Source organism: Myodes glareolus, chromosome 13 (assembly GCF_982192425.1).
Source record: "Myodes glareolus chromosome 13, mMyoGla1.1, whole genome shotgun sequence".
In the NCBI taxonomy this organism is placed as follows: Eukaryota; Metazoa; Chordata; class Mammalia; order Rodentia; family Cricetidae; genus Myodes; species Myodes glareolus.
This window is the reverse complement of record NC_142038.1, coordinates 25,701,463-25,716,006: the sequence shown is the minus strand read 5'-3', so window position 1 is coordinate 25,716,006 and position 14,544 is coordinate 25,701,463. Positions and strand designations below refer to the sequence as shown.

General features: G+C 39.9%; 1 protein-coding gene across 5 annotated transcripts in view; it reads right to left on the bottom strand.

Moving 5' to 3' along the window:
- Positions 1–14,544, bottom strand: part of Fbxo38 (F-box protein 38) — a 45,113-nt gene that overhangs the window by 5,871 nt on the left and 24,698 nt on the right. For 3 of the 5 annotated variants that reach the window (XM_048419010.3, XM_048419009.3, XM_085699800.2), the window contains exons 10-17: positions 13,419–13,589; positions 11,695–11,837; positions 10,673–10,886; positions 8,465–8,584; positions 6,987–7,166; positions 4,779–5,513; positions 1,403–1,503; positions 1,109–1,211 (exon numbers count right to left, since the gene is read on the bottom strand). In XM_048419010.3, coding sequence (XP_048274967.3) covers positions 1,109–1,211; positions 1,403–1,503; positions 4,779–5,513; positions 6,987–7,166; positions 8,465–8,584; positions 10,673–10,886; positions 11,695–11,837; positions 13,419–13,589 — 1,767 coding nt within the window. The remainder of the gene's footprint in view (positions 1–1,108; positions 1,212–1,402; positions 1,504–4,778; positions 5,514–6,986; positions 7,167–8,464; positions 8,585–10,672; positions 10,887–11,694; positions 11,838–13,418; positions 13,590–14,544) is intronic. The other 2 variants (XM_048419013.3, XM_048419014.3) reach the window with 2 other exon arrangements.

Genomic DNA, 14,544 nt, shown 5'->3' with positions numbered 1-14,544 from the left:
GCCCAGGGTGGCCTTGAATTCACAGAAATCCATCTGCCTCTGTCTCCCAAATCCTGGGATTGAAGGTGTGTTGCCACTATTGCCTGAACTCTAGTGGCTTAGCTGGGCCCTTCTGATCTTTAGGCAAGCTTTATTTATTAAAACATAAATAAAATATCACTATAATCACCAGTACTACAGGAAACAGAAAATATAACTAAACTAATTTAACAATTTTTCTGAAATACTAATGTAACAGGAAGTGGCATCTGCTAGATGTTTCCTTTAAGACGGATTCTTGCTCCGTGGTCCAGGCTGGCACTGGGTTCATGGCAATCCTGTTTCAGCCTCTTAAGTATTAAGATTACAAATTTGAGTCATGCCCAGTTGTATAAGGTATCTTGTAGCAGTCATACTCTGTATTGTGCAACTACATGTATATATATATAAATATATATATAGATATATATCTATATAAATATATATGAATGCACACACACAATAAACGTACACACCCCACTGCACTTAACTATAACAAAGGCCAAAGGCCATGTGACTTAAGCAAAATTATACACACTTTACACACAGAAGAAGATGAACATACAACATGCAAATCACTCAAGGCAGGAACAAGGCAGATATTGAACTTGACTTTTTTTTTTTTTTAATTTAGGGTCTCACTATGTAGCCTTGACTAGCCTGGAACTTGCTATGAAGACTAGACTAGCCTCAAACTCAGAATACTGCCTACTTTTTCCTCCTAAGTGTTTTGGATTGACACCACACCCAGCCTAGAATATTTTTTTCCTTTTAAATGGAATATACTAGGAAAAAATATAAATAGGAAACAAAACCATTATAAATGGGTATAATATACACTTAAAACTTTAAAACTTTACAGAGAACAGCCTAAATTTGAGACAGACATGTAAGGAAGGACATGAAAAGTATATAGGAGTATATAAAATAAATGAATGGCGATGACAGAAACAGAGGGCATGTGCAGTGGGACTGGAGAATCCTCCAGCCTCAGTCTGAGTATCTGGGGTTGCAGCCTGCACCAACTGGTCTGGCTTTAGTTCTATAAAGGATGCATGATGCTCTTATACAATATAACCCAAACACATACCATGGATGAACATCATCTTGGGGCAATCTTTCAGCACAAGATCTGTGATTCCACAATTGGTCATTGTGACTCCAACAAGATTTTTAGATTTTAATACAAGAACCTATAATGATAAATGTTTAAAATTTACAAGTGAGTATATCTTCCCCTGGGCTTTGTTTTCTTAAAAGGTAAATTTTTCAACATCAGACCCTAGAAGCTGCTAACAAAATTTTCTCTTTAGAATATGGAAAGTAGATAAAGATAGAAACTTCAGTTTCATTGCATGAACTGGGCTGGGCAGTTCTTTTATACCTGCACATGGTCATCCTCAATCACAGGATCACTGGTACTGGTAGACTTATCTGCAGTTCGCTTCCGCTTCACGGAATGACATGGCTTTGTTTTGGCAACTTCTATAAAAGGAAAAACAAACCCTCAAACTTTATCCTTATTTCCTCCCGGAGCATGTTCAATCACATATGAAAACTCCATCATAACTCCAAAATTCAACTTGGTTGCTGAAATTGTTAGGGGGTGTTTCCAAGACTGCTCAAGTCATGATCACGACTCCTACCTGAACCAGCTCATCCCACACACAACCCCCAAATCCCATTCATATTCCCAGCTTAAAACTCATGATAGATACTCTCGGAGGATTAACTCAAGACTTCCCTACTAAAATCCTTTCAATGACTGCTGCTTATTGTGTATGTTTCCATTCCTGCCACTGGGGGTGAAGGTGAGACAAACGCCTAAACGCCCGCTAGTATTCCGCTCTGCACAATTGCTATCTCCCATACCTGTGGCTGAAGCCATCAATCACTAGCTCTTTCTGCTCAGAACTTCTTTGTGCCTTCAGGGTTGGAAAGATGACCTATCTCGGTCATTTGCTTCTAACAAATTGATTTGGATGTCCAAATATTTGTTCTGCAATTCCCCGTATACCTGTCTCCATATTTAAACTAAAATTCCTTAAAGGCAACAACTTTCTTCCAGTGTTAGCCATTATGAATTAAAATGAATACTGGCTGAAAAACCTGGCTTTCAACATTGCAGGTACACGAACAAAATAAATATTGGCCGAGTGCTTACTGTGTGTCATGCACTGCTCTCAGGGTCTGATTTGTATTAACTCGTCTAATCCTTATCACTGCACTCTAACATAGGTTATTTTAAAAATTTCCTCACTAAATATACTAGGAAACTGAGTCACACAAAGGTAAATAGCCTGCCAAGATGTTAACTGGTACACGAGTCAAACCCACTCAATCTGGCTCTACTCACTAGGTTACCAGACCTACATTTTTTTTTCAGTAAAATTTTAATTAGATTTAGTAGTATTTTAATAAATGTTACAATTTAATTATTAGAACAAATATAATTTTATTTTAAAAATTGAGTTCTAGATTTGTATCTAAACTTAAATTCACACAATCTATCAAGATAATGAAAGTGATACTGGCGTACGCCTTTGATCCCAACACTGGGGATGCAGAGGCAAGTGGCTCTCTGTGAGTTCAAGGCCAGTCTGGTCTATGAGGATTAGAAAAAAAAGCCTTACAAAGGTAATTTCAAAATAGGATATCACAAAAAAGTAACTCTAAGAACTTCTAATACGGCTTCAATATAGCACAAGACCCTAAGGTAGAAACTAAACAATTCAAATGTTTCTCAACTGATTAAAAAAATTCCCTAACAGCCATATTTATTTCTGTATTAGGTATACTTCTTTAGTACTGTTAAAATAGAATCGCTCCAATAGACATAAAAAAATGTTAGCTTTAAAATAATCTGCAAACCACTCAAAGAATTTGTTTTTCCCAAGACACCTAGATAACACTGAAATCAACATTTTAGCATTTTCCCCAGAAAAAGTTATTAAAAGTAAATGGATATTTGCATGATGTTTTAAAACTATTGGGGATTAACTTATGCACTAAAACATAAAGTTATCTCAGACTGAAAAAGGCGAGGGGGGGAGCAATGGGTCTAACAGTGGACAGTTTAGTAAGATTTTTCTTGTTTTTTTTTTTTATTCCAGGAAATTACTTAACCTATGAAAAAAATCAGGCTATGAAACAGTTAACAGGATAAGGAGAACTCAAGGCGAAAATTAAGAACCTCAAAGGACAGCAGTTAATATGAATGGTTCATGTTTAAAAAACAAGTCATCTAAAATCATCTTGTAAAATCTCACCAAGAGAGACACCAAATACCTGGACATATATAATAGTTCTTAAATAGGACTCAGAGCTGGAAAGATAATGTTTTCATCAGTCAACTTCAAGCTATTCTAAACTCTGACAGAACTAAAGAAGAAATAAACCGGCATTTAATAAAATGAAATGACAAGTCCCTGAAGGCCTTTTACAGGGTAAGGAAACTGTGTACACCTAATTCAGAGTCGAAAGCCGGGCAATTCCAGGTCTCACAGCAGTCCCAGGGCAGGACCATAAAGAAGGTGAATGCTGGTGACAAGTGCAGATGTGACCATTCTTAATGTTACCGTGCAGTACACTTCAAAATGATATCATCCTATGTTATCTGTACTTTCCCACAAGTTTTTACATTCAAAACACCTCTAAAATTCACACCAGGAAGAGTATTTCTGCCATGTAAGAGAACTAGAGTTTACAAAATACAGCGCATCTTCAAATACAGCTTCCATGACTCATGTTACCACGACTATCTGCACAGCTAAGTCTTGTACTTAAAAAAGCTTACTTTGCCGGGCGGTGGCGGCGCATGCCTTTAATCCCAGCACTCGGGAGGCAGAGGCAAGAGGATCTCTGTGAGTTTGAGGCCAGCCTGGTCTATAAGAGCTAATTCTAGGACAGGCTCCAAAGCTAAAGAGAAACCCTATCTCGAAAAACCAAAAAAAAAAAAAAAAAAAGCTAAAATGAGCTCAATGCCTCATGAATTCACTTCTTTAGCAGATGAAAAAGAGGACTTGTTTTAAGGCTGAGATGCTTAGAGAAAATTAAAATCCATTACTATCTACTGATAAATACTAGTAACTTAATAAAGGCAAGAGGGATCACCTTAGAACAGAAATATAATTAAGATTAAAAACATGTTCAGTTCAACTCAATGCCAACCAGATACAACTACAAATAGCAAGTGTGTATGTTTGTACCTTCACCCAAATAATCTGAGGAAAACTAATTACTTACCTGCTTATTTCTTGCCAAACCTAGTTGGGAGCAAAATAAATTTCAGAAAAAAACAGTAACACACACTAACACAGACACACACACACACGAACAAAAAGCAATCACTAAATCCCATAAAAATAGAACAAGGAACACACAGGAACTGTACCAATCCAGCCACCTCACGCTCCTGTCAGCCCCTGAGCACTTTCCGAGGTACCCTGAGTGTGGGGTGGGAGCACTGTTCATCTATGGGGGCTGAGACATCAGAATCAGGACTGCATTCTGGGCAAACACACATGGTTTATCTTTTCTTAAAGGTGAAATGATTCTGGGTTTTCAGGATCGAACCTGTTTCACACCCCCTTCCACCAAAACATTCTTAAATATTATTTAAAAGTTTCTATGATCCACAAAACTCCCAAATAGAATACTATTTACCATAAATTAGCTTTTTATACGAAGACTCATGACACAAGCTCGGGCCATTGTCCAGCCCTGCCCTGCAGTTGCTAACCCTGGGAGCATTGTCATACCTGACTCAGATATCAGCGGTACATGGGACAGTCTGCTCCTGGCCCTGGTAAGGGGCCTCCGAGGGTAGTCTTCATTAGACTGCACGGCACAACTCTCAGGCTGGGAGCTCCCCCTCCTGTCCTCACCTGTAGCCCCACAGCCACTCCCATTAGTCCTCTCATCATGTGCTGGGCCTGAAGACCCCCCTTGTGGCAGAGTCCTAAAGGAAAAGGCGGATCTCGTACCATCCGGGCCATTCACAACACAGGCTCGGCTGGTTGAAGGACGTTCCTCATCAGAACACCTGCTAGTTCTCCTTTGGGACTCCTGGGGCCTGTGACAGCAGCATCTGGGGCAGACAGAACTCTCTGCATCTCCCTCCTCCATGGCCTCAGAGTCCTCTGACCCACCAGGGGAGCAGACACACTGCCTGGACACATCCACTTCTGCAGGGCTAGGCTCAGAAGAACCCCCGCTGGTCACCGTCCTTACAAAGTCGGGGCTCTGAGAAGCAGGGCTAGGTGAGCTGGAGTTTCCCACTGTGCTGGCGGTGGTGCTGCTGCAGCTGGGATGAGCATCCTTGCTTTTTTTCTTTTCAGGAATATCCCTCGCTGCTTTCATATCGGCTTTGATCTGCTCACTGGTGACCTGACAGCCTTTCTCACAGCTGCCCTCCTCCAGGGGAAACTGCTTCGACGGGCCCGTCTGATGGGAGCTGTGCCTCTTCCGAAGTGGAGTCTTGCCTTTTCCACTTACTGCTTACAGAAAAAGAATGGCCCGAGGGAGAGAAAAGACTTCAGTGCAAACCCTGGACGAAAGGCAAGAGTAAATCTGGACCAGGAGACAAATGCAGCAGCTTTCCTAATTATGTACTCACCACTACCAAAACTCGGCACCATCTCTACTGCCTCCCTCATGAGCTCTCTCCAGCTTGCCCAGTGAGGTCACCACAATATGATCCCAAGCTAACTTCTAATTTAGCCCCCTCTACCTGCACTTTGGGCCCAGCTCCAATGTTTCCCTCAATGTAGACACCCCATCACCGAAGGGCCTAGAGCTCTGTGCAATCCTTGATGTGCTATAACAATGCCTGCAACATTGTGATCCAAGTTGTCTACGTGTCAGCTGGACTAAAGGTTCTGTAAGGACAGACTGACCATGACATAATGCATCCTGTGATCCTTCACAGTACCTAACAAAGTCCCTATGGCATAGCAAGGCTCAATGAATATAGAACAGAATACACACATAAGGCTGATTAAGACACTGGACTGGCTGATTAAGACACTGGATTGTCTATGAAAAAAATTACAGGTTAGTCAGCTGGTCACATTTTCTCTAAATTTTAGTTTCCATGAAGCTTCTTTCCAACAACAGTATATATCTGAATTTAAAAAGGAGTGAACTAAAAACTGAATAATCAGTCAGTGGTTAGTACAGTATTCTAAGTCCAAAAAACCTGAGCTTTCCAAAATGAAGCACTATATATAAGGCAGGTAGAGTGTTAACTGTGTATTGAATATTCAAACACATTAAGGAGCAAAGAGAAAAAACAAGCAGTCAGTTTAGAAAAAGTAAAAAGACTGTTTAAAAGAAGTATGCTTTGTTACAAGTAGTGAGCACAAGGTTTGAGAACTGAGCGGAAAGAGCAAGGGAAGAAAGAACTGTGAACCTAAGAGACAGGAGAGCCATCATTTCTTAGGAAGGCGAACAGAATAAGCTGGTGCCTGGCTTTAAAAGGAAACTAGACACTATAAAAACTACGTTAGGGAGCTAGACATACAGCTCAGGGGTAGAGTGCCTTCCTAGCATGCTAAAGGCCTAGATCCAAAACCCTAGCACTACAAAACAAAACCCTACATAAACAATGAAAACCCCAAATTTCTGCATTTTAGGACTCCCTATTTACTAGAGAGTAATATTACCCCAATATTCAGACTACAACTGGGAGTGCATGAGCTGGACACTCACCACCCATCCTTCCATAAACCAAGGCCTCCTGCTGACCGCTGACAACCTGACAGCACAGCGACCTAGAGCCGCACTCAAGGGTTCCTCAGGTCGTCTCTGCTGTGCCCTCTCCTGCTCAACTGTTGCCCTCCTTACTTCCTAGCACACATCCTAACATGCAAAAGCTGCACCGTGAGCTGCAGTAAAGACACATATGAAGATGGAGCAAAGCAGCTCGGATATCTCCCACTGCTAAGCCAGAGCTGGGCGCTGCTCACCTGCCAGCTCCCTAGATTGGACCGACTCTCCGTTTTTCTCTTCCCGTTCCGAATAACGGCGGGCACCATTCTTAGGAATCCAGACTTCTTGTAGTTCTAGACTGTCTTCTTCGTCATCACTCTCGGAATCGTGAACTGTAATTGGGGGAGGTTTTACTACGCGCTGTAGACCACTAGGTCCTAAAGCAAAAAAAAAAACAAAAAACAAAAAACAAAAACTAAGAATACTTGTTCACGAAAAACTCTCACAGAAAGTACTATTTCTGAGACTTAGGGTTAGAAAGATGCTTCTGCCAAGCAGCCTTCAGTCACTTACTTTAGTGAAAAAGCCCCTGTGTGAGATTCTTTGAAGCATTTCAACAAGCTACAGCCATTATGACAACATGAAGCTGACTAGAATGAAAACTGGTATACATTTCTAGAGGCAAATTAAAACATCTGTCCCAATTTCAATATTTCACAAAGCACAAGAATTCATTCTAAAATAAAGTAACAGTTGCATTATTTTAAAAACTAATTTCTCAAAAGTATAAGAAAGCAAAGAAGATAACCCTCAGAATATATGGAGTAGTTGATTACAGTCTCTCTGGAGAACCACATGCTATACTTTGGTAGAGAATGGTCATTTATGTAAAGCACAGCTTCAGACCTCCAGCTCTTCCAATCCGATCCTGACAAAACACAAGCTGCAAGGAACCTTGTCTGCTCTTGCCTGTCACACTGACTAAAACCTGGCAAAGCTGGCAGTAAGTCTGCAGGGTAGGTGACTGCATTCGTCAGACACTCGGAACAAGGTGAACCAGGAAGGATAGTGCTGGGTTCTAATCTCAGGCTCCTCCCTGTCACTGTGCTGAGCACACCACTCACCTCTGAAAATCTGTTTCCCATAGAAAGCAAAGAGCCAATCAAGGCCATTTAAAAGACCTGTGACACTAGCCTACCACTGGGGTCAGAGACTGGGATTTTTTAGTCTACTCACTAATCCAGAACAGCCTCTGCCTTGCTTCTCCTCCCCTCCAAAGTGAGGTCTTAGTACATACACATTTTTTAAATTAAAAAAAAAATTGCTTTGAGACTCACATAAATAAGCACTGTATTTACATCATTTACACTCCTCTCCTGACCTCTCACATGTATGACCTCTTAATTATTGTCACACACACACACACACACACACACACACACACACACACACACAAAGCTTGCTGTGTCCATCAAAGTCTGAGTGCTTTCTTTTTCTACATCCACACACAAGACACACAGTGAAATGAAAAAGCAGTTGCTGGCTGCAGCTACAAACAAAACAAACAAACAAACAAACAACTCTTATGATACAGATGTATGAGGCAAGGAGAATATAAAGTCTCAGTAGGGAAGAGCAGATAACACATCAGTGTTTGTTCATAGTACTTCCTACTCGCCATTATACTCCAACCCTAATTTCCTGATGATGGATGTGGAAAGTGTGTCATGATTACCTGCTTGTTCCTCATCAGCATCCATAGGAAGGAGTCCCTGATTGGGAGCTGGCACGTCACTTCCACTCTCAGCTCCCACCTCTCCATCCTCCTGTACCATGTCTTCCATCTCATTTAATGCTTAAATAAAAATAAAGTGAAAACTAAAGAAACCCAAAAATCCACAATGCATGTAAAACCAGCAGTTCTGGGATAGCACACCCAGTCATTATGAGACCTATTCTTAAAAGACTAGCTTGTAACTGTTTCAACAGAGACAAAGAAGGGCCCAGCTAATCCAAGAAAAGGAAATCACAGATAGGAAAGGATTATTTCATAAATCAATGTAAGACAAAGGCAGGAAAAAGGTCATAATTGAAGATGATGATCATCTTATGAACAATGAGCCTTGTGGGATCTGCTGTCTTAACCAGGCTATATTGAGCACACAAACTCAAATTCTACCTTTGGCTGATATATGGCAAGGAACATTAATAAACTACATACAGTTATTAACTCTTTAATGGCATCTAAATGCCTGATGTTTTTCAGTGTTTACTATATCAAGTGCCTATCAATGAATGCAAACATGTGGTTTTATTCTCACATTATTCCAAAGGATAAGGCCCATGAAAGCCTTAAGACCAAAAAGCTTCAACTTACTACTACTAATAGCTAACTTTATCAGCTGTTTACAAAAAAAGTGCAAAATTCCTCAAAGCAATATTCAAGACTTCTATAGCAACATCTTATTTCCCAAACTCCTTAACTGAACTTAGTTTGAGTCAGAACAATACCAGTATTGAATGCATTCTAATGAGATTTTGCAACAAAAGGCATTTTCTTCCCTGTACTGAGCTGCAGGCACATAATTTTCCACTGCAATCCATCACAACTAGGCTTATAGAATTTGTAGTGTTTTGTGTTATAGCAGTTGTAACAACTTCCCAGGGGTGATTTATGCTGTACCAGTTTGTACTTTTATAATGCCTGTGATCTGTAAATGGTATGACTTTTGGAACATGACTCCTCTTTGGCCACATCAAAACGACAATATTCACCTTCACACTTCCTTCTTTCATCTTTACTATCTGCTGGCTCTATATGTCTTTATATCTCTTGGGGTTCAGATCAGGAGATGGATTTGACTCTAAGCTTGCAATGTCTAGCGACAATAAAAGTTTAGAGCCTAATTTACTTTAAAAAGTGTGAAGTTCAAGGCTAGAAAAAGATATAGAGCTTAATATATAGTTGGCACTAATGCTATTATTCTAAGTGATACTGAATATGGAGAGACATGAGGGAAGGGAGGGAAGGAAGAGGGAGTGGAAGAGAAGGGAAGAGGGAGAGGAAAAAGAGAGGAAAGGAGAGGAAGAAACTGAGGAGGAATGCCAAATGAGGTCAGGGTAAAACCAGGAAAATGACTATGGAGTCACCAAGAGAAGAAAGTATCTCAAGAAGGTAGAAGTAGACAGAACTCACAAATACAGTTGATCTGTCAAGTAAGATAACCACCAGGATTGAGAGTCTTTAGTGATTTTGCTGAGACCAAAAAAAAAAAAAAAAGTTTATAGATAACTCTCTGTTCAGGACATCTATGTTCACAGCATGCCTTTAATTACAAGTCATTCCACAGGATCAGGACACCCCATTTCTTACAGTTACAATGTCTATGGGGTAGACAAAAGAATGACAGGAAGATGGCTAGAGGAATTATTTTCCTAGCTTTGAGGGATCAACTGAGAAACCAGAAAACTACCTCGGCTTATTCATACTCACTAGCAGAGGGCATGGAGATGGAGCCTATTAGGACACAGGCTAGCAGACAGCAGGTGTTTAGTAGCTAGGAAAGAACTGGGCAGGCAATTACAGAGCACATTTCATAGGCTGGAATTAGATCATGCGCTTTGTCTGCTGGTCAGCTATAAAGATCTGCAGACTGAAAGCATGTGAAGCTCACCTGTGCATGTAGTGGGTACTCATTTCCTTTTTAACCTACGTAGTTTAAAGGCTACTTTGCTATAATCCTCAGAGTTAAAGCTCAGTTAAATCAAGTCTCTAATGCTTTCAACGTACGGAGTCCTAGTATCTACCAGTCCTTCCACTCTGAATTCTCTGTGTGTAGACCATGCATGACAAGCTCAAGTAAGAAAAAAACCAACAGGATAGAATCAGAGAAACTAAAGCAAAACTCATTTGCATCTGGAGCTCATGAAAGATCTGAGTTACCATCAGCTGCAAACTGCTGCTCTCCCGGCTGTAGGTCTTGACGAAAGTCATTCTCCTCATCCGAATCGTCTGGGTGATGGTGATTGTTGTCATGGATGTTGGCATTATTATTCTGAGCATTATTATCATTGTCATTGTTGGAATTCTGGTTGCTAACAAGTGCCGAGGAAACCCCAATTCCAGTGCCTGCACTCAGACCAACTCGAGCACAGCCCTAGGCAAAAACAAACCATGTGCTTACGAATTTGGGTTGGAACACTTCATTAACAGCTCTTCATTTCATCCTTACATAAGGACGAGTATTTAAAAGTACAACTTAAGAAATGCTTTCAAGTATGTAGAAAAGATCTCATTCAAAGCTCACCACACTTCAAGACAAAGCATTACTAGGCTGATTTGCAAACATCAGGTGCACACTGAGAAAAGAAATGTGTGACAGCACATGACTGATAAGTGGCTTAGCTGGGAACCAAAAGCCGAGTCGATGTTTCCCCACTATAATGAACTATTTCAGCAGTGAGGAAAAAACCACAGCAGCACAGATTACCATGAATACTGTTCTATTGGTGAGGCAATTTAAAAATAACATTTGTACAACGGGACAACATTGGATTATTCAAGATATAACTTATTAGGAGATGGCAGCAAAGTAAAACATTTCCAAAATGAATTCCTATCCTTAGACTTGAGCTTCTGCAGACTAATTTTGAAGTGCTCTGGGAAAGCCCTGCGTCCTAGCGTCTCCTCTATCTCACCTTAATTTATAAAACAGGCAGCAGCCTAAGTTTTCCTTTCCCTTCCCTGAAGACCCCTTAACGCACACTGATAACAAGAGGCCATCCAATGCTATAAATGCCACACCTTCACTGAAGACAGAATTTAAAAATACAACTGTAACAGCAGAAAGGCATATTTATTAAGAAATAAACATGACAGGTTGTTTTGCTTTCTTCCCTGTATCCAGACTAAAACACAACAAAACAAACAAAAAAACCCAAAAACTTCTCTCAACTGTGATTCACCTTGGGTGGCTCACGGAACATCTGGTCCAGGGAAATAAACTCCAGGCTGGGCAATAATTCAATAAACTGACCGAAAGAATCCAGCTTCAAAGCATGGCATCGCACGAGGTTGATATCAACCAGCCGTGTCCACCTAGAGTGATCTGTTGAAAACAACACGACATGTGTTTACTCGGCACTGTCCCCAGGCAACTCATGAATTGCTACAGATCACAAAAGTCTTTCCAATCCTCTCTTTTTGAGTAATTTTTCCCTTATTTCATGGTCTTTAAGACTTGATGACTACCTTGATGCTCCATAGCTAATTTCACCGTGAGAAATACATGGCCCAGGAAACACTGACATGAAGCTAAGGTGGCCCTGATTGAAATGTCACTCTGTCAGCCTACATGCCTTTCAGCAACAGGACATTGGGGAAAGCAAGCACGGCACATTCACTTAGCTGAACAGATGCACCTACTTTGACTGAATGAGGAGAGCTATAGGCTTGCTGAGACGGACCGCTCTCCTCAACAGACTTAGTATGCAAACTAACAGGACAGTGTAAACATAGGAAGTTCCTTCTGAATAAAAATCACTTTAAATGCTATATAGGTATAGGATGTAATATGCACAAAATAATTTGTCCAGAAGAATATATAAGAAACTGTTGATGACGGTTACCTTGAGAAGAGGAGACTTTTCATTTTGTACCTTTCTGTACTGTCTGAAATTTATCAAGTGCATGTATTACTTTAATTTAAGTGTTAACAGGAGTTCTGAGTGATGGGATTATAAGCCATTTTTTGTTTTCTTCTTTAAACTCTTCTGTATTTAAGAAAAACAAACCAAAACCCAATAAATGTTATTTTTTAAAAGTGATCTATACCTGCTATATCCTAAAATTCCTAATTTCCAGTAACATGTTGGTTCATCTGGGCCACAGATAGGTAAGGTATGGACAATCTGGCAAGCAATCTCAGAAGAGGCTCGAGGGCTCTGAACAGTCCTGAGGGCAGCTCTGCAAGGAGGTGCAGATCCCTGGCAATTGTTCTGATAGTAGAGGTCAAGGGTTCAGTAGGTATTTGCAAGGGTGTTTGGTTAAAGTAGGTATCACAAAAACCTTATCCTCTAACTGGTATCTACTTAAAGTTTTGTGAATACAGACAGTTAAAGGCTTTTAAAATAAATGGCATTAATTTTTTTCATAGGAGAAAATGAACTTGTGCCATAAGGAAAAACATCAAGTACAAAAATCACTTCTATATTTGAGATGGGATAGGCAGGACAGGTTAAAATGGAATAGGACTTCTGGTCAACCAAAGCTTTAACTTCAGGTTAGTGTTTAATAAATCATGTAAGTAAGGTTTTAAGAAATATGCCCCTATTCTTTTCTTTCAGATAATGTGCCACTTTGAAGGTAATTCTCAAAGGAATCAACAACAATATCCTAGGTTCTGGGCAGAGACTCTTAGTTTTAATTGCATGTGCAAAGAAGTGCATGCAAAGATCAGGGTACTTAAATCTGTAACTGGGGCACTGCAAACTTCTAAGCTAAGCTTTAAAAATTGAAGGGGATACTGATTATATTTCCAACTCATTGAATAATGGTCCTCAAAACTTGTATGAACAACCTACATAAAGTATATGTATATAAAATATCTACATTAGGAATATAATCATATCACATAAAAAGACATATTTCACTACCAGAAAACATAGTGTTATTGTCAAGTTTACTGTACCTGAGATCCAATTGTATGGGTTGTGTAGATGAGGACAGTTATAAATTGCCAGATATTTGATACAGGAAAAAACTTCATTGACTGCCTTCATTCCTATATCAGTGATGATACCAGGATTTTCGACCACATCTGCCAAACCATACTTCACCAAATCTGCATTAGCCATTCTGCCTAGAAAGAAATCAATTTTAAAGTCTCAGTGCCATGGAGTGTTGTCAATTCTGTATCTTATCCCTCCATGTGATTAACCTGTTCTGTTTCAGCCATCATCAGGCCGACTTCAGGTTTAAAGTCTGTTCTGAATATATGGTAGCATTCTCACACCAACAGAATTCATGTTAAAAGACAAAGGATAGATAATAGGAAATAAGTAAACTGTTTAGAAAGAAGAAAAAAGACTAACTTAGAGATGTATTGGTTTTTACAACTATAACACTTTAATTTATCTCTTAAAAAGAAAAAGGAAACCATAAACTGGAACTCTCTCATGGTATAAGGAGCGTGTTTTTAAAGTATAGTGTGGCCATGGAAAATTAGGATCAGATTTTATTTTAGAACCCATAATACAGGTGAATAGGTGTCTACCCTGAGTTGACTCTAACTCGGACACATGTCACTGGGCAGTCACAGTGTGAAGCGGGCTGAGGGTGCTAAGTTGTCCTAAACCAGGCCACTGGCAACCACACCTCAACTCGTGCACATCATCACTCTCTCCTCCAACGGCGGGTCCTCACACTTAGAGCTCCCTGAAGGATATTCTAGTTAGGTAAGTTGTATCCTCCGTATGTTAGATAGTACTAAGAGAAACATACACAGATACACATACATAAACCTTATAGTCCTTGAAATTAACGCAACAACCCTACAAACAAACAAAAAAACTCAATTGCTCTTGGTGAAACTGTTTTTCAACAATAGAGCAATGTACATTTTTTGCTTGGAATATGTATTAACCAATCAATCGACCCCAAGTTCTGCCAATTTTATTCTCCATATAGTTTGTACTTCCTATTACTGTCCAACATTAGTATTTGTAGGCATTTCCTGCAGAAGTCATCTCACACCATCCTAAACTTAAACCTCTTTGCTGCTCTTTGGACTTTAAGATCACTTAATCTCTTACGAT